Source organism: Lampetra planeri, chromosome 1 (genome assembly GCF_965212315.1).
Source record: "Lampetra planeri chromosome 1, kcLamPlan1.2.h2, whole genome shotgun sequence".
NCBI lineage: Eukaryota > Metazoa > Chordata > Hyperoartia > Petromyzontiformes > Petromyzontidae > Lampetra > Lampetra planeri.
The window spans coordinates 23,733,685-23,754,623 of record NC_136107.1 but is presented as its reverse complement, the minus strand read 5'-3'; the positions used below and the strand labels follow the sequence as shown (position 1 = coordinate 23,754,623).

Below are 20,939 nucleotides of genomic sequence, written 5' to 3'. Positions count from 1 at the left end.
CACTTATTGCTACACAAGAGTTGAGTAAAAGCCGACTGATGCAAAACAAAGAATACAATGCACACACAGAGGAGATGAAGGTTCCATGCGCATTCACTTAAGTGTAGCCCTACCATGCATGGTACTATTAAAAAGACGAATTGACACACTTTTCCTGAGATGGTTTCTTTATTGAAGACACGTTCACTTGAACAGGTGGAGACCTCACTGCAACAGCTCCGAGTCTCCCACGCATCTCCCTTATACAGCGATACCGTGACTTTCGTCCACTTGACTTTCGTCGCTTCGCTCTTACAGCCGTTTTCAATTATAACCACATTTCAGATTTCGTCCACGCGCTTTCCTCTTTCGTCCGATATCATCCCAAACCTTCCACGACGTTCCCGCCACGCGCCATCTTTTTCATTGAGTCTTTGAATAGAAGTCGTTGAGTGAGCATCTCTTATATTTGTGTTTATTCATATATTATGAATACTGTACTTATGTGATTATACTGCAAACAATTCATAGTTATTTTTGTGATACCAGTTGAATACTACAGTGTTTACTTACACAAGAATAAAAATATTTCAAGGTATTATTTTGATTATTTATTTAGTTTTGTTTCTTTATTTAGTTTTGTTTATTTATTCTTACGTTTATTTTTATTTTATTTCAGTTTATTTACGTTTCGCACACATGTGTTATATAGTCTCTAGTTATTTGCATATACGTTTTTATATTGACTGTAGTTATTTTCACGTACGTTTTCGCCGGCCAAAATAAATTTGCAAGCTAAATAAAGGTCCTGCTTTGACATTCATCCATTATTGACATCGGTCCATGCTCTGGTCCCTAACCAGAAGAAAGTGCAAGGTATTCCTGCATACGGCCCGAGGCCATGCCCCCTCTTCCCGAACCTTCTCGCTGACCGGACGCTCGCTCCACGAGCAGACTACCGTCCTCTTCCGTCACCTGACCACGCTCTCCTCGATCATTCCCGTAGCCACCATTCCCTTCGTACTCACACCTGACACCCCTGTCATTATCTCCCGTGGCCACTCATCCCTTCACACTGTAGGCTGACTCCCCTGTCATAATCTCCCGTGGCCACCAGTCCATTCACACTGCAGGCTGACTCCCCTGTCATTACCTCCCGTGGCCACTAGTCCACTCATACTGTAGGTTGACTCCCCTGTCATTACCTCCCGTGGCCACTAGTCCACTCACACTGGCGGCTGACTCCCCTGCCATTACCTCCCGTGGCCACCAGTCCATTCACACTGCAGGCTGACTCCCCTGTCATTACCTCCCGTGGCCACTAGTCCACTCATACTGTAGGTTGACTCCCCTGTCATTACCTCCCGTGGCCACTAGTCCACTCACACTGGCGGCTGACTCCCCTGCCATAACCTCCGGTGGCCACCAGTCCATTCACACTGCAGGCTGACTCCCCTGTCATTACCTCCCGTGGCCACTAGTCCACTCATACTGTAGGTTGACTCCCCTGTCATTACCTCCCGTGGCCACTAGTCCACTCACACTGGCGGCTGACTCCCCTGTCATTACCTCCCGTGGCCACTAGTCCACTCACACTGGCGGCTGACTCCCCTGCCATTATCTCCCGTGGCCACCAGTCCATTCACACTGCAGGCTGACTCCCCTGTCATAATCTCCCGTGGCCACTAGTCCACTCACACCGCAGGTAGACTCTATTGTCATTACATGATCATTAAATATGTTTTTGTTATTAAACTTTTTTAACATCCTTAGCATCATGCCCTTGATAGAAAGCGAGCAAATTAAACAATATTTCCAGATAAATTTGCTCACTGCTTCTTTGTCAGCGACGTTGACGACACAGATTATGCATCCAAACCAGCACGTTGTATCTTTTTCTCCCTATTTCAACATGAGAATACCTTCGTTGCCGTGGCAAGAAGGATCAACATATTTTCTACTAAACTATTTTTATTTTCACCATATAAGGTCCACTATATATCTCTTTTACGGAAGCGACCTCGTCACAATTGATAGCTCAATGAAGTGGTTTATCACGTGGAAATTCATCGCAGCTAAATCATCTAAACGCGTGTTTCTAAATGTGTTAGGAAAAACCGCAGGACCAAGAGAAGAAATTACCACAAGGAGAGCATAAAAACTAAAAATATACAGACTTTAGGGTCGGGATCCAACCCCACGACCTCCAGCATACCAGGCGAGGGAGTTAACATCTCGCCACCGTAGGACCCCACCTCACAGCAACTAACAATGCCTGATTTCCACTGTCCAATCTGGCCTTGCGCTCAAGTTCTGTCATTCCCCACAAAGCTATACACTTGGAAATTGAGTCCTAAGCAATCAGGGGCCACAACCCTCAGAACACACGTAGAGAGAAGAGTAAGTGCTGAAGATCGGGTCGGTGGGCCAACTGTGATGTGATCGTGTGACACCTTGCCATCACTCGCCTTGCTCAAACACGAGACAACTCTTGCATTGAACTTCACCGTAACAAAGCGTCTAAAACATTAAATCCCAACTACTGATACATACCTTTGTTTGTTTACATATTAGCTAATACGATAGCAATGTTGGCTGCGTACAGTGCGAAAAGAAGTTCAATATACGTACATATCTGTTTACAATTGCTGTAGCCTAGTTTTGCAATTTGTAATGTGATCATTCAAGAGGTAATCTGCCCGAGCCGATGTTGCGCTGTAGGTAATTTAATATTTACCTTTCATATTGCATTGATTGATGTTTGCAATGTTTTTTTCTACCCCTCAGATAATTGCCTTTTGGTTTTTGTTCTGATTTCTATTCCCATCCTTGCTGCACTTTGAGGCCACGCAGTTTGTGGCTTGGTTTCTGGCATAGGTTGCGCACAAGCATGGCCTTGGCCCACTTACAACAGGTTATGGAAACATTGGAACGGCACTGAGAAAGGCACACCAACAATTCCCAGCTCAAATCTGTCGTTGTGGTATTACGACATTGTTTCCTAATAAATAAATAATGAGAAATACTTCCTAAAGTATGCCTGCTTCCCACTGCTGCTTGTATTGTGAACTTGTACATGGGTGCTAACTGAAGTCTTGAGTTTCGCAGGAGTTTCCGTGATGTTTAAAATGGCACTGCTGTATAAAAATATAAAATCATCATCTGCAGCTCTTTTGTCGTATGTATATTGAACTTCTTTCGCACCTTACATCGCCAAGTTTACTGTCAGTTTACTGCTCTGGAGGCTTCCCCCACACTGTTTTGGCCATGGAGGTTGTCTAACTTTGCTTCACCCATACCCAGTGCTTGATACTGGTAGGAACATCCTGGTTACACCAGCCCACAGAGGATTATTGTGTCCGTCCATCCGTCGTGCAGGGAGGGGCTGGGTGGGGAGGGAGGGGCTGGGTGGGGCTGGGTGGGGAGGGTTGGGGCTGGGTGGGGAGGGGCTGGGTGGGGAGGGTGGGGAGGAGCTGGGTGGGGAGGGTGGGGCTGGGTGGGAGGGGTGGGGAGGGGCTGGTCACCCTGTGGTGCCCTTATAAAACTCAACGTTTAACCTACTCACGCCGGCTTGTGCCCGCCCTCACAGTCCGGCATATTTGCGGAATCCACCATGCCGCCGTTAACCCTGGCCATTGACCGAGCAACCCAACGTTCCTACCAGCTCCCTCCGCAGGAATGTGTTATTGATGGGGGGGGGACGGGGACAGGGCGAGTTCAGCTGTCATTCGCCACTGATTCCTGTCAGTGGAATTCGACCTCAAGTCACCTGGTTCAGAGTGAAGTGCACTAACCACTGCCCAATTACAGCCATTCGAAAAATATCCTTTGTACACCTTTGCACATGTCTATAATAACACCTTTAAAGCTGAACTACAAACGTGACTTTCATTAACAATCATGAAATGTGAATTTATATAACTTGATTTTGTATCGCACACTGGTCTTGCCAGTCTCGATTAAACGGTCGGGTTGCACTCCTTAATTGTTTGAACCCCCTGCTCACACCACGACTGCACTTTTGGCCAACAGCCCTTGCTATGAGACCCCACATAACAACTTTGCGCATCAACTTTGGTTCACCACTCTCCTTCCCCCGTATGAAATGTGCTTTAGCTGTGGGAAAAATATGCCTGATGCTATTTCGTCAAGTACACTTTCCATTCTTTGTGTGGATGGCCCTCAAGAAGAGATGCACCTGAAGACCATTTAACACCAACCACATGTCTGAGCCAGTATAGAACAAGAGGGGAGCGTGGCTCGTACCATGGGCCAGTACTCATCTGCTCAGATATGCTGTAGGTTAGAATAGCACACTGGTGTTCATGCCTGGAAGATGGGACCTGTGAATGTGTACTGAAAAGACTGAAATGTGCACCATATATAAAACACTTGTGCGACTGGACTGTGCTTTTGAATGAATTTATCAGCTGAAAATATTTTATAGTCACCATATTTAAAGTTTAACTAGGTCATTTCAGTATTTTTGTCCAGAATATTATTTATTTTAAGGATCCTTTCCAATGAATGGTCCAGGGAAAATTCTTCTTTTTTTTTGTCCACTTCTGCCAAGCTGAGACTTGCCCAGGACTTCTGTTTGCCCTTTAGAATGGCCCAAATTCCACGTGCACAGTGTTTCCCTTGATCAACACCAAATTAAATTTTCCATTTGGCTTCAGCAGCAACACAGTTGATCAAAATCCACTTATTATCCCTCCATCCTTTAAAAGACAGGCTGTACCAAACCATTCTCACAGATCCACGGGGAGACATAGCCTTGTGCGTAATATTACAGATGTGTTCTTGATGACAATGAGTCATAATTATGGGGTAAATGAACTCGTGTTACTTTTTTCAATGGTTAATAAGTGGTATGTTTCTTTTTTACCATTATCACATTAATATTGACTTTATATATTTTTTATTTAAATTAAAAAGGGGTCATAATTTGGTGACATATGCATTGCATGCTTCAATATTTTGCCTCGGTCTATGACTAAGCATTCAATTTTTTTAACTGATATCTCTATGTGGGTTTAAATATGTGGTGACTCTACTATGGACATTTATATGACGTATGTATGTATGTTGAACTTTAGCAACTGTACATAGCCAACTGTGCTTATCGAAGGTGCGGGGATGACAAAGCTACACCTTTTGTTAGAGATAAGGGAATCTCATGATCCACAGCCTGGGATCTTGATTTTATTTTTGGAATTGATACCTAATCTCATGGGATTGTGGAATTGACAGTCATTTAATTATGGGGAGGCCAAGCTCGGCAGAGCTCGGCATGGGGCCTGGCCAGCTGAGTTTAAATTTAATTTAAAGTTTTGACTGACGAATTGTATTTTGTTATGTTTTATTATTTTATTATTTCCCTTCTACGTGACTTTACCGCAGAGGTCGCAACCGGCTACCCGATACCCGTACCCTACCCGTACCCGCCCGGGTACGGGTGGGGTACGGGTACGGCCGGGTACGGGTACCCGTTTGCGACCCTGGTGCGGCCGGGTACGGGTAAGGAATCAAAACCCGTTTGCGACCTCTGCTTTACCGAAAGAACCAAGAAGATGAATCCCTGCAGTCACGAAAGCTTTACATCGAAATTTTGACTGACGCTGAAGAATTGTGATTGAGGTTGATACTGCCCAGTTGGAATTGACACCAATACCAGCCAGCCTGCGTGGACCAATATCACACTTGAAACGTATTACCTCGGCATCAGCCGTACATTTCAATTCACCAAGTACGAATTTAAGTTGTACACAAAGATCATAAAGGGTAGAATAATTCGAGGGCAACTCGCCACTTGAGTAGGCATGTGGCAAGTAAAGGTTACTCCACCATCGTCCATATACATACTATGAATCAGATTTTGGAAGACTTAATCCATTGCTTATGTAGTGGTGATACGCGCTGGTAGTAAGGATCGTGGGGTAGCGCGTGGTGATTGGCTGTGTGTTGGTGACGCGCGCTGACGGTGAGGGATCGTAGGTCAGCGCGGGGTCATGGGTTATGTGATGGTGATTGACTGTGTGTTGGTGACGCGCGCTGACAGTGATGGATCGTGTGGCAGCACGTGGGGATTGGTTACGTGCGCTGGCACAAGAAGGGATCGTGTGGCAGCGCGTGATGATTGGTCGGTTAGGGTGGGTGCTCGCATCGCGGTCCGCATAGGCTCCGTCTCCTTGGAGCGGAGGGCTATATAAGGCGGTGCGCGCGGGCGCTCGAGGAGAAATTGGTGACCAGTGAAGACGGAAGACGGAGGAGGAAGAGATAGGGCCCTGAGACACCTAGTCCCGCTGTCCTTGTAAGGACCGGGGCCCTGTGTGGCTCAGAGGCGGGACCTTGGGACCCGGGGGCCGGACGTCCGTGTGAGGACCAGGCCACGGGACCCAGTGGTCGTGATCCGTACCCAAGCTGGGGTGGGTCTAGAGGTTCCCCCGGATGCTACGGGGCTGGAATGCCCGTGTGTGTGTAGCCGGGTGGAACGTGTAGCGTGAGCAGTAGTTACCACCCATGTCGGGTGGAACATGTAGCGTGAGCAGTAGTTACCACCCGTGTCAGGTGGAACGTGTAGCGTGAGCTGTAGTGACAACACGTGTTATTATGACAACCCAAGTGTGAATAAAGTGTGCTACCCGTCAAGTGGTTTCCCGCCGTAGTTTATTATACTTCAACTGGCGTCAGGAGTGAAAGTCTTCCAGGCATGGATACCAGGAAGACTCATCGGACTCACGAGATTGACCGCGAGGATAACCACTACGACGCGGGCCAGCAGGCATCAGGGGGAGAAGAGGAGGAGATGCCTGCGCCACAGGACCCCTCATGGCCGCCAGACGAGCGGCTGGGGGCTGATGCCGGACTCCGCGAGGCGCACTCCCGCCTGGCGGAGCTGCTACTCGCCGCGGCGTCCATCCTGGCGGAGATCACCACGTCGGGAGGAGCGGGGACGTCGGCGGACATTCAAAAGACTCGCCTCGCTGATTCCCGCCAAAATGACTTTGCAGTTCCCGCCATTTCTACCGAGCGGACATCTTTTGGCGGGAATAGCGAGCACCACGTGGCGGGGGTCCTCCAAGCGCGGCCGCTTACGTCATCGGCGCGCGCTACGGGCCGCCATCTTCCACCTGCCATAGGGGCCGCCATTTTGCAGACCGACGGTGCGGCGGGGGAGAGCCACGTGGCAGAGGACGACATCATCTTCCAGCAGCGCCTTCCCATGTTGACAGCCTTCAAGGCGGACGGCGGGGACTGGGGCGCATTCCAACGGAGGTTCCTGGCGCATCAAGAGATGTCGGCCTGGTCCGACGCTACGGCGCTGCGGGCACTGCCGGCCATGTTGGACGACGACGCGCTCGCGGCCTTCGGGTCCGCATCGAGATCGGCCCGCTCCACGCTCAAGGCTGCGCTGGGCCTCATGGCCAAAGTTTACGGACCACCTTCGGCCTGCCGCCACCTATTTTACGGCCGACGGAAGGCGGACACGGAGACCGCGCTCGCCTACCGCACGGCGTTGCTGGCCCTCGCCGATGCCGCATTCCCTCGTATGGACGAGGAGGGGCAGGACGCTATGGTTTTGGAACAACTGCTCAAGTTGGCACAGGACCTGGGGGTCCCCATTAACACAGCCGACGAAGTGGATATATGTTCGTTACGTGTTGCAACGAGTATTCAAGCGCACGAGGTCCTGCAGCGGAAACAAGTGGTCGTCTGCACTGCTGCCGGGGTCTCAGCTCCGGGCCCGGTGGTCACCGAGCCCCAGGTCGTTCTCCCACGGGAGGAGGCGTTCGCGGCTGCACGACCGGGGGATTGGAGGTCGGGGGGTCGCTCGCCTCTGCGATCGACCCGCAAGCTGGAGCAACCGAGACCTCCGACGTCCCTCATCATGTGCTACAACTGCGGCCTTCGGGGCCACGTGGCGTCCGGGTGCCGCGCTCCACGTCAGCGCGCCACGGGACCTCGGCTGGACGACGACCACGGCCCCAAGTCGTCCCAACTACCCCCGGTAAGTCGCGGCACTTCACATGCTCGGCCTACATACACGACACACATGGGCCGTCGCTTTGCGGCGGAGGATGGGCGATTGGGGGTCGGGGAATCGGTTTGGAGAGGGGGGTCCGTACGGGGCGGGGGGGACATTGAATGGTCCGAGTTGGGCCACAGAATTGTGGCCGCGGCGGCCGGTTCGTCGGTCGTTACGGGTTTCATAGACGGGGTCGAGGTCAGGGTGTTGGTGGACATGGGAGCGTCGGCCACTATAATTTCAGACCTCATTTATAACATTCTCCCCGTCCAATGTCGACCTCTGCTTCCGGTGGACGTGCCATTTTACGCGGCAAATGGGGGCTCATTGGGTATTATCGGTCAGATTCGGGCGTCCATTTCCATAGGTGATATTAAATTGGCGGGACCTATTTTCGTCTCCTCTTCCCTAGCGGTTCCTTGTCTGTTGGGCACAGATTTTTTGGCTAAGATGCCCATTAAAATTCTCGTGGATCAACGTTGTATTGAGCTGCCATCGGGTCGCCGTATTTCTTTTTTGTCTAACCCTACTGAAATACGGACGGCATGCGCGACGATCCAAGCGCTAGCGACACAGACGGTGCACGTGCCCCCGGGTTCGCAGATGTTGATACCCCTCCGGTTGCGGAAGCTATTGGGTGGGGAGACTGCGGGACAAGGCGTGCTTTTGGGTCCATCGAATAGAGCTGTCGGGGGTCTGGATTTGGCGGTGGCTCAAACGTTGGTTCGGGCTGACGGGGACCCGTTCGTTATGGTGTTAAACGCGGGTTCTAGGCCGGCCATTATTCCGCAGGGCACCGTGCTTGCTCACGCGGCACGGGTCCCTGCGGAAGAGCGCCTTGTTGCACATGTTGATCCCGTCCCGGCGCATAAAATTGCATCGGGTGATGATCTTGAATGGGTCGATTCGCTGTGTGCGGACTCGAGTGATTTGTCAAGGGTGCAATTGGGTGCGCTGCACGCTCTGCTGATCGAATTTTCCGATGTGTTCAGCACGCACAAATATGATATTGGGTGCACGGACCTGTTACGCCACCACATTGAAACAGGCGATGCAGCACCAGTCTGGCAGAATCCCTTCCGGCTGAGTCCTGCCGAGAAGGAACACGTTCAATCGGCCGTCAATGACATGCTGACGGCCGACATTATTTCGCCCTCATCCAGTTCGTGGGGAGCACCTATCGTTCTGGTTAAAAAGCAAGACAGCTTCTTGCGATTTTGTGTGGATTTCCGTCGCCTGAATAAAATCTCCGTGGCCGACGCGTATCCGCTCCCCAGGATGGACGAGTCCCTGGACGCATTGTCCGGGGCGCAGTATTTTTAAATCCTTTATATTAAGTTCGCGTGCTTGCTTGCGTGCTTGCTTGCTTGCTTAGGACCGTGCAAATCTTTCGGTCGTTTTTTTACCCACTTCCCGTGATCCAATCGAGCTGACATTTTCCACACAGACTCGTTGTGCCAGACAATTATTGTTCGTGAAAAAAAATTCCCAAAATTTGACACTTTTTAGGCAAAAAAAAATATTTTACATTTATTCAAATAGAACTCATTCACAGTATAAGAGCCCAGAGCGTAACCCCTCCACAGGCCGTGGCGGAGTAGCGCAGTTGGTAGCGCCCTCGCTTCCCATGCCAAAGGTCGCGGGATCGATCCCTGCGTCCTCCACAGGCGAATATATTTTTAAATCCTTTATATTAAGTTCGCTGCCACGCATATAAAGGATTTATAGTGAAAAACTTTGTTTTTACGGGTTATACTTATTCTACGCTTGACTTACTGTCGGGATTCTGGCAGCTGCCACTCGACGATGAGTCTAAACCTAAGACAGCATTCCGGACCCCAGGGGGCCTGTTCCAGTTTAATCGGTTGCCCATGGGACTCCACTCCGCTCCCGCGATGTTTCAGCGCCTTATGGAATTGGTTTTGTCGGGTTTGCAATGGGATACTTGCTTAATTTATCTTGACGATGTCATTGTTTTCAGTAAAACCTTTGAGGAACACCTCCAGCGATTAAGTGGGGTGTTCTTGCGGATGCGTTCGGCTAAGTTAAAGTTCAAACCGGCGAAATGCCACCTTCTGCGAAAATCCGTAAGGTACTTGGGCCACATTGTCGATTCTTCAGGGATCTCCACCGATCCCGCGAAGAAAAACTGTGTCAGTTCATGGCCAACGCCCACGTCGGTTTCTGAGGTCCGCAGCTTCATTGGTTTTGCGTCATACTACCGCCGATTCGTGGAGCATTTCGCCACCATTGCCAAACCCTTGCACGTTCTAACAGCCAAAGGAGTCAGGTTTCGATGGGGGCCAGAGGAGGAGGCCGCGTTCTGCTCCCTTCAGGACGCCTTGGTGGGTGCCCCGCCCTTACGTTACCCTGACTTTACGAGTCCCTTCTTGCTGGATACTGATGCTAGTAACACGGGCATTGGGGTTGTGCTCTCACAGGTCGTTGGGGGAGTTGAACGGGTGGTCGCCTATGGTAGCAGGGTTTTGTCGCCTGCGGAACAGCGCTACTGCGTCACCCGTCGCGAGTTGCTGGCTATTGGTTTTTTGTGCAGCAATTTCGGCTTTATCTCTATGGCCGTCATTTTACGGTCCGGACGGACCACGCGGCGCTTCAGTATTCATTGAGGGTCGCCCAGCCCTCGGGCCAATTGTCACGGTGGTTGGAAGTCCTCCAGGACTATCAATTTACGACCACTTACCGTAAGGGGTTGCGCCACACCAACGCGGATGCCCTGTCGCGGTTGTCGCCTAGTCCTGAATGTGCGTGCTTGATGGGGTCGGCGCGCTGTAAACCGCCAGGTGCTGTGCCCGAGAGTGAGTTGGTCGCGGCCACGAATGCGCCGATGGTTGACGTTCCCGCTAACCCTGCGGGCGGGGACTCGCTACTCTCACTGTCTCTCGTTGAGTGGAGCCGACTCCAGATGGCTGACAGCTCCCTGCTCGCGTTGCGTCGTAGGGCGGGGGGTCCCGAGGAGGGTCGAACATGGGCTGGCTCCTGGCTGCTCAAGCAGGGCCTGCTAATGAGGTGGGACAATATGTCCCGGCGGCACGCACTCGTCGTGCCTTACGCTATGCGGGGAAAAGTTGTTTTGGCTGCACACGAACGCCTCTTACATCTGGGGGTAAACAAAACGCTTGCCCTGATCCAGCGGGACTATAATTGGCCGGGGATGGGGAGCGATGTGGTCAATATACTGAAGGGGTGTGTGGATTGCGCCAAACGGAAACCACCGCCCGTTGCGCCGAATCCACCGCTGCAGTCTATTCAGGTCTCGCGCACCAACGAGCTCGTTGCGCTGGATATTTTGGGGCCTTTTCCTGTCACGCCTAGGGGTAACAAGTAACTGTTGGTTGGTGTGGAATACTTTACCCGATAGCCTATGGCGTGGCCACTCGCCAACCAGTCAGCGGCGGCCGTGGCGGATGCTTTTGTCCAAGGCTACGTCTTGGACAAGGGGGCTCCCGAACGCTTGCTGACCAACCAGGGAAAGAATTTTTCGAGTAAATTGCTGCAGGAGGTGTGCGACCTTTTGGGTACTAAAAAGGTGCGTACCTCCCCGTACCACCCACAGACTGACGGGATGGTGGAGCGACTCCACAGGACTTTAACCTCCATGTTGTGCCAGCAGGTGTGCGAGGCACAGGTTGACTGGGACTTGCAGGTCCCGGGGGTCCTTGCCACGTATAGAATGGCCCCCCACGCAGCTACGGGGTTTTCCCCATTTTATCTGATGTATGGTCGGGAGGCCGATCCGCCCATGGAGACTCAGCTGGGACTTTCCGCGCCACGGCCCAATTCCAAATTGGCCGACCATATTAAATTTAACATTGCAAAACTCGCCGAGGCACGGGAGGCCGCACGGCTTAATTCAAGATCTCGGCAAGTCGCCAACGAGCGCTTGCGTGCACGGAAGGTGTCCGTGCACGATTGGAAACCGGGCGATAAGGCCTGGCTGCACTGCCCTCATGCACCTTTGGCTACGTCACCTAAATTGTTGAGGCCATGGCGGGGACCCGTGGAGGTCGTGCGGGTTGCACGCCCCCAGTGTGTTCAGATAAAATGGGGAAAGCGCCGGTGGTACGTTCACCCCTCCCGGCTAAAACCGTTCTCGCCACCATATGGCCTTCCTTTGTGTCGTGATGACCGAGCAGGTGATGTGACCGACGACCCGGGGAGGGGGATTTCTTCGCCTGATCCTCACATGATTTCGCCTGTTCCGCTCCCAGGTGTCCGGGAACTGACGGCTGCCGACCACCGGCGACCGGATCCCCGGGGCACGGCCGGTTCTTCCAGGCCCGAACCGTGCCTTCCTGGGCTGCCGGTGCCACCGGACGGTCGACAGCGTCTCGTCCCGTACGACGGACCGGCCAGGCGGACTCGCGCTAAGTCGCGCAACTTTTCCTGACCGAATAAATGGGGTGGGGATGCGGGGCGACGCGGCCGGAGCGTCTCGTCACTACGTTCCCCGTCCGCTCGACCACTTTATCACCCGTTCAAGGAGCGTGCGGAAGGGGGATCGGTAGTCAAGGAGACACTGGACACGTTTTTTTTTCGGAATAACTTTATTGTGTTGCTCGTCGGTTTGTACATAGGTTGTTGTTGTGTTGTTGTGTTGTCTTGTTGTGTTGTGTTGTTGTGTTGTCTTGTTGTGTTGTGTTGTTGTTTTGCGTTGTTGTTATGTTACGGGGCACACTTCGGGAGTGGGGTTTTTTTTTGTTGGTTTGTTGTTTGGCAGCCGGGCCGGCTGCGAGCTATGTGGGGGGGGGTGATGTAGTGGTGATACGCGCTGGTAGTAAGGATCGTGGGGTAGCGCGTGGTGATTGGCTGTGTGTTGGTGACGCGTGCTGACGGTGAGGGATCGTAGGTCAGCGCGGGGCCATGGGTTATGTGATGGTGATTGGCTGTGTGTTGGTGACGCGCGCTGACAGTGATGGATCGTGTGGCAGCGCGTGGGGATTGGTTATGTGCGCTGGCACAAGAAGGGATCGTGTGGCAGCGCGTGATGATTGGTCGGTTAGGGTGGGTGCTCGCATCGCGGTCCGCATAGGCTCCGTCTCCTTGGAGCGGAGGGCTATATAAGGCGGTGCGCACGGGCGCTCGAGGAGAAATTGGTGACCAGTGAAGACGGAAGACGGAGGAGGAAGAGATAGGGCCCTGAGACACCTAGTCCCGCTGTCCTTGTAAGGACCGGGGCCCTGTGTGGCTCAGAGGCGGGACCTTGGGACCTGGGGGCCGGACGTCCGTGTGAGGACCGGGCCACGGGACCCAGTGGTCGTGATCCGTACCCAAGCTGGGGTGGGTCGAGAGGTTCCCCCGGATGCTACGGGGCTGGAATGCCCGTGTGTGTGTAGCCGGGTGGAACGTGTAGCGTGAGCAGTAGTTACCACCCGTGTCAGGTGGAACGTGTAGCGTGAGCTGTAGTGACAACACGTGTTATTATGACAACCCAAGTGTGAATAAAGTGTGCTACCCGTCAAGTGGTTTCCCGCCGTAGTTTATTATACTTCACTTATACCATTGTGATGGCTGTCACAAACCAAATAAATAGAGGCTTTGGAATATATACTCTTAGGTTTTTTCGGTAAAGTCACGTAGGTAAAAATAAATAATAATAAAAAGAAAATTTTTATTATTATTTATTTTTTATTTTTTCCTACGTGACTTTACCGAAAAAACCTAAGAGTACTTGTTCTCTCTGCCTGTGTCCTCTCTTTGGAATGTTCACACTTAAAGTCTAACTTAGCAATCTTTGAAATACGTAATCAACCAGGCTATGCGTTAATTGTGTGTTGACCGACCCTCTGTGTTGTATGACATTACATTTCGATATTTTACTAAGTTATTTAATTTTAGTGTGTCCTTCTCCTGATTTTCAGGCTTGCTTGCCGTGTCATCGCACTTGCAGCACCACGTTTTGTTGTCCACTCATTGATATGCTAATTTTTTCTCTAACCCCCCTCCCTCTCTCTGCGTCCGCCCTCCTCTGTCTATTTAAGGCCACCCCACAGAGACGATCACCTCTCTCTGTTACCTGTGTTGCTCTCTCTATGTATCTTGGTGATATCTGTCTGCTAATATGTCTGTTTATAGTTTTCTGGTTAGATTTTATGTCGCTATTTCATTATACCTGATGATGATTGCTTGTGTTGCAATCGAAACGTCGTATTCTATTATTTAATTTAATTTATTATTTTATCTTTAGACGTGACTTAACCGAAAGAACCAAATAATAATTCCTGCAGTCACGAAAGTTCTAAAATTAAGATTGAACCACTTCTACGGGGAAGTTTTAAACTTATCTTCTTTTTTTTTTCTCTCTGACTACTTGTTCTCTCTGCCTGTGTCCTCTCTTTGGAATGTTCACACTTAAATTCTAACTTAGAAATCTTTGAAATACGTAATCAACCAGGCTATGCGTTAATTGTGTGTTGACCGACCCTCTGTGTTGTATGACATTACATTTCGATATTTTACTAGGTTATTTAATTTTAGTGTGTCCTTCTCCTGATTTTCAGGCTTGCTTGCCGTGTCATCGCACTTGCAGCACCACGTTTTGTTGTCCACTCATTGATATGCTAATTTTTTCTCTAACCCCCCTCCCTCTCTCTGCGTCCGCCCTCCTCTGTCTATTTAAGGCCACCCCACAGAGACGATCACCTCTCTCTGTTACCTGTGTTGCTCTCTCTATGTATCTTGGTGATATCTGTCTGCTAATATGTCTGTTTATAGTTTTCTGGTTAGATTTTATGTCGCTATTTCATTATACCTGATGATGATTGCTTGTGTTGCAATCAAAACGTCATATTCTATTATTTAATTTAATTTATTATTTTATCTTTAGACGTGACTTAACCGAAAGAACCAAATAATAATTCCTGCAGTCACGAAAGTTCTAAAATTAAGATTAAGAGTATGAATCCTTGCAGTCACCAAAGCTTCAAATCTAGCTTTGGAATATAATGTATCTGGTGATATTAGGAGCTGGAAAAGTTGATAACTGACACATGAATTCAGATATGTAAATTAATATCATTGTCACAACTGTCTTAATCATGCCAATTACAATTATACATGTTTAAAATAAGTGATGAAAACATAGTAATTGCATCATATTCTCATTAATCTTTTTAATTCAAGACGTAAACCCTGTTCAAACTTCAGTCGGTGAGCTTGGGGGTTGAAATGAAAATGCAGCAGAGTATAAAATTGGAATGGCCAAGGTAACATTCTTGGGTTTGAGTTCTCAAAGTTAATGCCAATATTTTCATAAACCCGGTGACATTGTTATTGGCCCAATATTGAAACCGTTAGCAATTCTAGTCGATGTATTATCTTGAGCTCTTGTCCCAACCACCTATGAGGCTAAATGGAGAATGAGTTTGTGTATGTATGTGTGTGTTTTTGGAAAGCGATAGTGTAGTGGTTAGCGCACCGCGCTATGAACCCGGCGAACCGGGTTCGATTCCCGCTCACGGCCGACACCAGTGACGATTACCTGAACCTGGTCCTGGGCCTCCCCTTAGTCGACTCGGCCTCAAATCATTATCTGGTGCGTTGTGTCAACATCGTCGTGTGTCATGCCGGCATTAATAGGTGCTCGCGAGCAGCACTTTCCCCAACAGTCTGTTAAGGCTATACGGGGGATCTTTGTCATTGTGTGTGTATATGCTCGTCTTTGCGTGTGCGTGTATTTGGGTACATATGCGTGTTTTGTGTCTGTGTGTCTGCACGTGTGTGTTTGTGCGCACGCAGGAGGCTCAGACAGACCCTGTGGTGAGTGTGCCAGAGGAGCGCAGGGAGAAGGTGCCCTGCCCGCACCTCAGCCGGCTGGTGGACTTGATACGCACGGATACGCTGTATGGTCTCGCGGAAAGGATCGTTGCCACCGAGTCCCTGTGAGCATTGGCGGGCCTCCTTCTCTGCCCTTAAACTCTTAACCATTGACTCTGAGTCTGCTAACCCTTAGCTCTGACCCTCATCGTTAATCATAACCCTTAACATTCATCAGACTTGGATGGCAAGTACTCACCCTCCAACCTTAATCATTGTCCCTTACCATACCTTTAGCATTATCCGAGCCTCAACAAAAGGTCTTCAATTTAAATGGATGCTCTTTATACTGATCATAATCCTAACTTTTATTACAGGCCTTAACCCTGACCATGTCTCTAATTCTAGCCATGATAATTAAGTCTTAATGTATAGTGATTATAACCCTGTGCTACGAACCTGGTGACTCGAGTTCAATTCCCACTCGCAGCCAACACCAGTGACGAGCATCTGAATCAATACTGGGCCTCTCCTAGGTTGACTCAACCACCTCAAATGAGTACCTGGTGCGGTGTGTAAACATTGCCCCTGGGGAGACTAAGGTGGCTGGGTGTGGTGCTGGCCACTCTTCCCCCCTTGTGCCGTACCGGCCTTCATAAGGTGTTAGCTTCCAGGACTTGTCCCAACAGTCTGTTAAGGCGAGAAGGGGGAACACATTCCTGCGGAGGGAGCTGGTAGGAACGTTGGGTTGCTCGGTCAATGGCCAGGGTCAACGGCGGCGTAGTGTATTCCGCAAATATGGCCGACTGTGAGGGCGGGCACAAGCCGGCGTGAGTAGGTTAAACGTTGAGTTTTATAAGGGCACCACGGGGTGACCAGCCCCTCCCCACCGAGCCCCACCCCTCCCACCCCCACCCAGCCCCTCCCCACCCAGCCCCTCCCCACCCAGCCCTTCCCCACCCTCCCCACCCAGCCCCACCCTCCCCACCCTCCCCTCCCCACCCAGCCCCTCCCTCCCCACCCAGCCCCTCCCTGCACGACGGACGGACGGACACAATAATCCCTTGTGGGCTGGTGTAACCAGGAGGTTCCTACCAGTAAATCTCAGTCTTTGTCTCTCCCCCACCAGGGTGTTCCTGGCGGAGCAGTTTGAGTTTCTTCAGAACCAGCTCGATGCGATGATCCCTCAAGCCAAAAAGCCCTTCCTACAGCAGTTCTACTCCCAGGTGCGTTTGGAGACTTTGGTGTTGATAAAGGTTTGTCAAATTCCAAACATTACATTAGCAAAAGGAAGACATCACAAATTGATCACATCAAAGCCTTGCACATCATCCTCATTAAGATTCTCATCATCATAATCATCATTTTCATTGACTTGTATATTACATTGTCGCACGAATCATCAGAATCGGAATCTTTATTTATCCTGGAGAAACATCGTAAGCTATGAAGCTCTTTTAAGCAGATATCCAGTAGGGGCAGGTCAGAAAGCTACAACAACAAACAGTACAAAAAACTATTGGAGTGTAAAGGTTTCGAAAGGAAATCAAATCACTTAAAATGAATATGTCAAATAGATCAAGTATATAATGCCACGGCTACACTCCTTACCGCACACATGAACGAGACCGCATCGCCCCCGCAGTTGTATCCCTCCACCGACGCCTAAACACACAACACATTTGCTATGCGATAGCCATCCCTGTCATAGATTCGTTGCTGCTAACGATACCTGTTTCTCTTCACCACACTCAACTTCCTTCCTGCTGCAGTAACCACAAGGCCTTCTGTTGACACTGCGAGTCGACCTTTCCTTCATCGGCGTCTCCTCCCTGTTCTCTGCTGTCTGTTCTATATGGAATGTTTTACTCATGGTCGTGTACACTGCTGAAACCCTCTGATCAAGTTTCGGTTTAAGACAAAAGTTTCAATGCAGTTGCGATCAGTTGTGATTCGGAAAAGAGAAAAGTAATTTGAGATAAGAGAGAAGAAGCTAGGCAGCAGACATTCTCCCCATGCCTCTCAAAATCTTGTACGTTATCGTAAGATATGATTCGTTTTGGACATTCTATCAATCCGATTTGTTGTGAATTTTTTTCGAGTTAAGATAGCCTCTTCTTGGTTCTTTCGGTAAAGTCACGTAGATAGAAAAAATAATACAAATATCACGACGTTTTAATCGCAACGGAAGCAATCGTCATCGGGTGAAAAAATAGCGAGAGAGCTACTGAGGCAGGATGTTATAAAAGTTTGAGATGGGTGTAGCCCAAGGGTCATTCGTGAAGTGGGCGGTTCTAGTGAAGAAATTTGCATGTAAATGTAAGATCAGAGAGAGATGGGCAACCTCCACGACGACTCTGCAAACCCACTGGCTATCAGCAAAGATTCGTTCATGAAGCTATCCAGATATATAAACACAGACACAATTTCAACCGAAAAGATGGGTACAAACTGAGCAATCATTGGAAGGACGTTATTAACCAGGTTAAGTCATAACTGGCTGTGATGTTTAGTAGTTATTTTCGACTCTCTGATGTTACATTAACAGGTTAAATGCCTTTACATTAACAGGTTAAATGTCTCACTAACACAGCCACCGTTGCTCGTTTTCCTTGATGTGGCTGTGGCTCTACGATATTACATTGACATGCAAATTTCTTCACTAGCCCTGCCCACTTCGCTTATGACCCTTGGGCTACACCCATCTCAAACCTTTGTAATGCGGGCGTAAGCGACCTTCCGGATGGGACGTCACGAGGAGGCGGAGCCAGGTGACGTGGGTGAAAGGTTGGGGTCCTTAAGCGGGTAAACCGGAAAGAGAAGGGAGTCGGGTTGTGAATGGAAAAGGGTGAGGCCACGAGGGCGAATGAGAGGAGGGGGGCACCGCCGGCGAGCGGGAGCCGACCCCAGAGTACAGCCAGGAAGGCTGTGTGTTAGAGGCAGTGGTGTGGCTGCAGAGAGTCGCAGGAGCGACGAAGAGAGAGAAGAGTACAGCCAGGAAGGCTGTGTGTTAGAGGCAGCGGTGTGGCTGCAGAGAGTCGCAGGAGCGACGAAGAGAGAGAGACAGCACGAGTCTGTCAGAGCGCTGCGGAGTAAGCAAGAGCGAGAAGAGCAGCAGCGATTACAGCCAAGGGGGCTGAGAGTGAGTAACAGCAGCGGAGCTGCTGTGGGGCTGCAAGAGCGACAAAGAACAGCAGCGGGGCTGCTGATGTGGACTGGAGCGACATCGGAACCAGCACTGAGAGAATAAGAGGGACAGCCGTGTGGGAATGCAGTACGGACCAAATAAAGGACACTGAGCCAGAGATCGTGGTCAAGTCTTTTATTACACTGGTGTCAGAAGTGAAACGGCTTGTCAAGACGGCTCGGAAGAAAGAATATTCCTGTGCCATCATCTGCTACATCATCCGACTTACGATTGAGACAGATGGCGCAGCTGGAGACCTGGAAAATCGTGCTGGCGAAACCGTGTGAGCTCACCACGCCGACGACGGCAGTGGGGAGAGCCGATGGTGGTCTGCAGGCCGACGCCTTGCCTGCGCTGCCAGCGCCATCTGCCACGCGGCACGAAGACGCCATCTTGGGCGTGGCAGGGGAGAAACGGCGGGAAGCCGCCATCTTGTCTTCACCGCGGCGGGGAGACGCCGCCATCTTCAACATCGCGGCGGAGAGGCAGCCTTGCGCTGCCATCTGGAGGTGCCGCGGGGAGAGCAGCCTGCTGTGAGCTGCTGTTTTGCGAGGGGGAGCTGCGAAGAGAGGACGACGACGCTACAGCTGCTGGGGCGGGAGCTCTCCCGTCCTGGCTCGGGTGCGTGACAACGGAGCAGTCAAGTCGCCGAACGAGTTCTGCGAGACGACTCAAGTTGCCGCCCTGCCGTCCTCTTCTTGCTGCAGCCCCGGGCGGGTCATAACGATACGCAACCGGCCTTTACACACACCTCACCCATCTTTCGAGGGCCGGGTGGGGGCGATTTTGTTTTCTCTCATGACTCGATTGTGCGGAGCGCGGTTCGGACTGTGGGTATGTGTGTGTAATAACGATGAACGCGCTATCTGCTTGTTGCTCGGTGTCAATTTAAGTGTGTACGTGTGTTGAGAATGGACGGAGAGTATGCTGTGCTTGCTGAGTGTTAAATTGTGTGTGTGCGCTGCGGTGTGGAGTTGTTATATTGATGGCGAAGTTAATTATTAACTCGGGAGCGTCGGGTATCTTGCGCTGTATCATCTCGTGGGTTACCTTGTGCGATGGGCTTAATTGAAAAATATATATATTTTTTTTGGTGTATTGTGCTGCGAGGTGCTATGTGCGATGTGGTTGTTGCAAGAGAGAGAATATTTGTGTTGTTGCTGCAATGTTACGACTGGATTAATGGTGTGTTGGTTACCTGCAGATCGGTTTGCTATTGTGCTTAAATGTGCGCGTGTGATCGCGATATGCTGACTGTATGTGCTGTTACACCGTTCTGTACGGTTATGGGGTGCGATGCATTGATTGACTATTGGGATTGGGATGTTATTAATTGTGCGTACCTGTTTGGAAATTGGTAACAAATTCGAGGGGGACCCTATTATTTGGTCGTATGGATGTTATGTACACGCGATTTTGTGTATATTATGGGTAACGGCGCTTTGTGAGAGAGAGAGCGCGCTTTGAGGGTGCGTGATGACGCCGTTGTGGGTGTCTCAAAGGTTAATGCTAATGGGACCGTAATTGGCGCCAAGTTGCGTCGCGTATTCGGTTGGTCGCATGCAGCCACGAGTTGCTTGCGAGTTGGGTTGTGTAACCAATGTGGTTGGTAAAATATTGGTTAAAAATTCCCCGATATGACTGCTGCGCGCAGCAAGCTGGGGCTGTGCATCTATCGTTGTTGGGATTGTTACAATAAGACGGGGGATGCAATTTGTGACCCCCAGCAAAAGGGAAGCTGGGGTGCACGAATGGAGAAAACTTGCCACGTGTTCGCACGTTGGGCCGCCATTTTGCGCACACGCGGGGTATGGCGTCGATGCGCTTTGCGGAAAGGGCCGCCATTTTGAGTGCGCGCGAGATATTGCGCGAACGCGCTGGGCGAAGGGGGCCGCCATTTTGAGCGCGCGGGAAAAACCTCGGTGGGGCAAATATTCCATCTGTTATGCCTGCCATTGTTGATTGGGTGAT

The 20,939-nt window shown here is 50.4% G+C and overlaps 1 protein-coding gene across 1 annotated transcript in view; it reads left to right on the top strand.

The window, feature by feature from the left end:
- VPS50 (VPS50 subunit of EARP/GARPII complex) overlaps positions 1 to 20,939 on the top strand; it is a 114,552-nt gene that overhangs the window by 80,023 nt on the left and 13,590 nt on the right. Inside the window, exons 23-24 of the mRNA XM_078597270.1 lie at positions 15,764 to 15,906; positions 16,911 to 17,007. Coding sequence (XP_078453396.1) covers positions 15,764 to 15,906; positions 16,911 to 17,007 — 240 coding nt within the window. The remainder of the gene's footprint in view (positions 1 to 15,763; positions 15,907 to 16,910; positions 17,008 to 20,939) is intronic.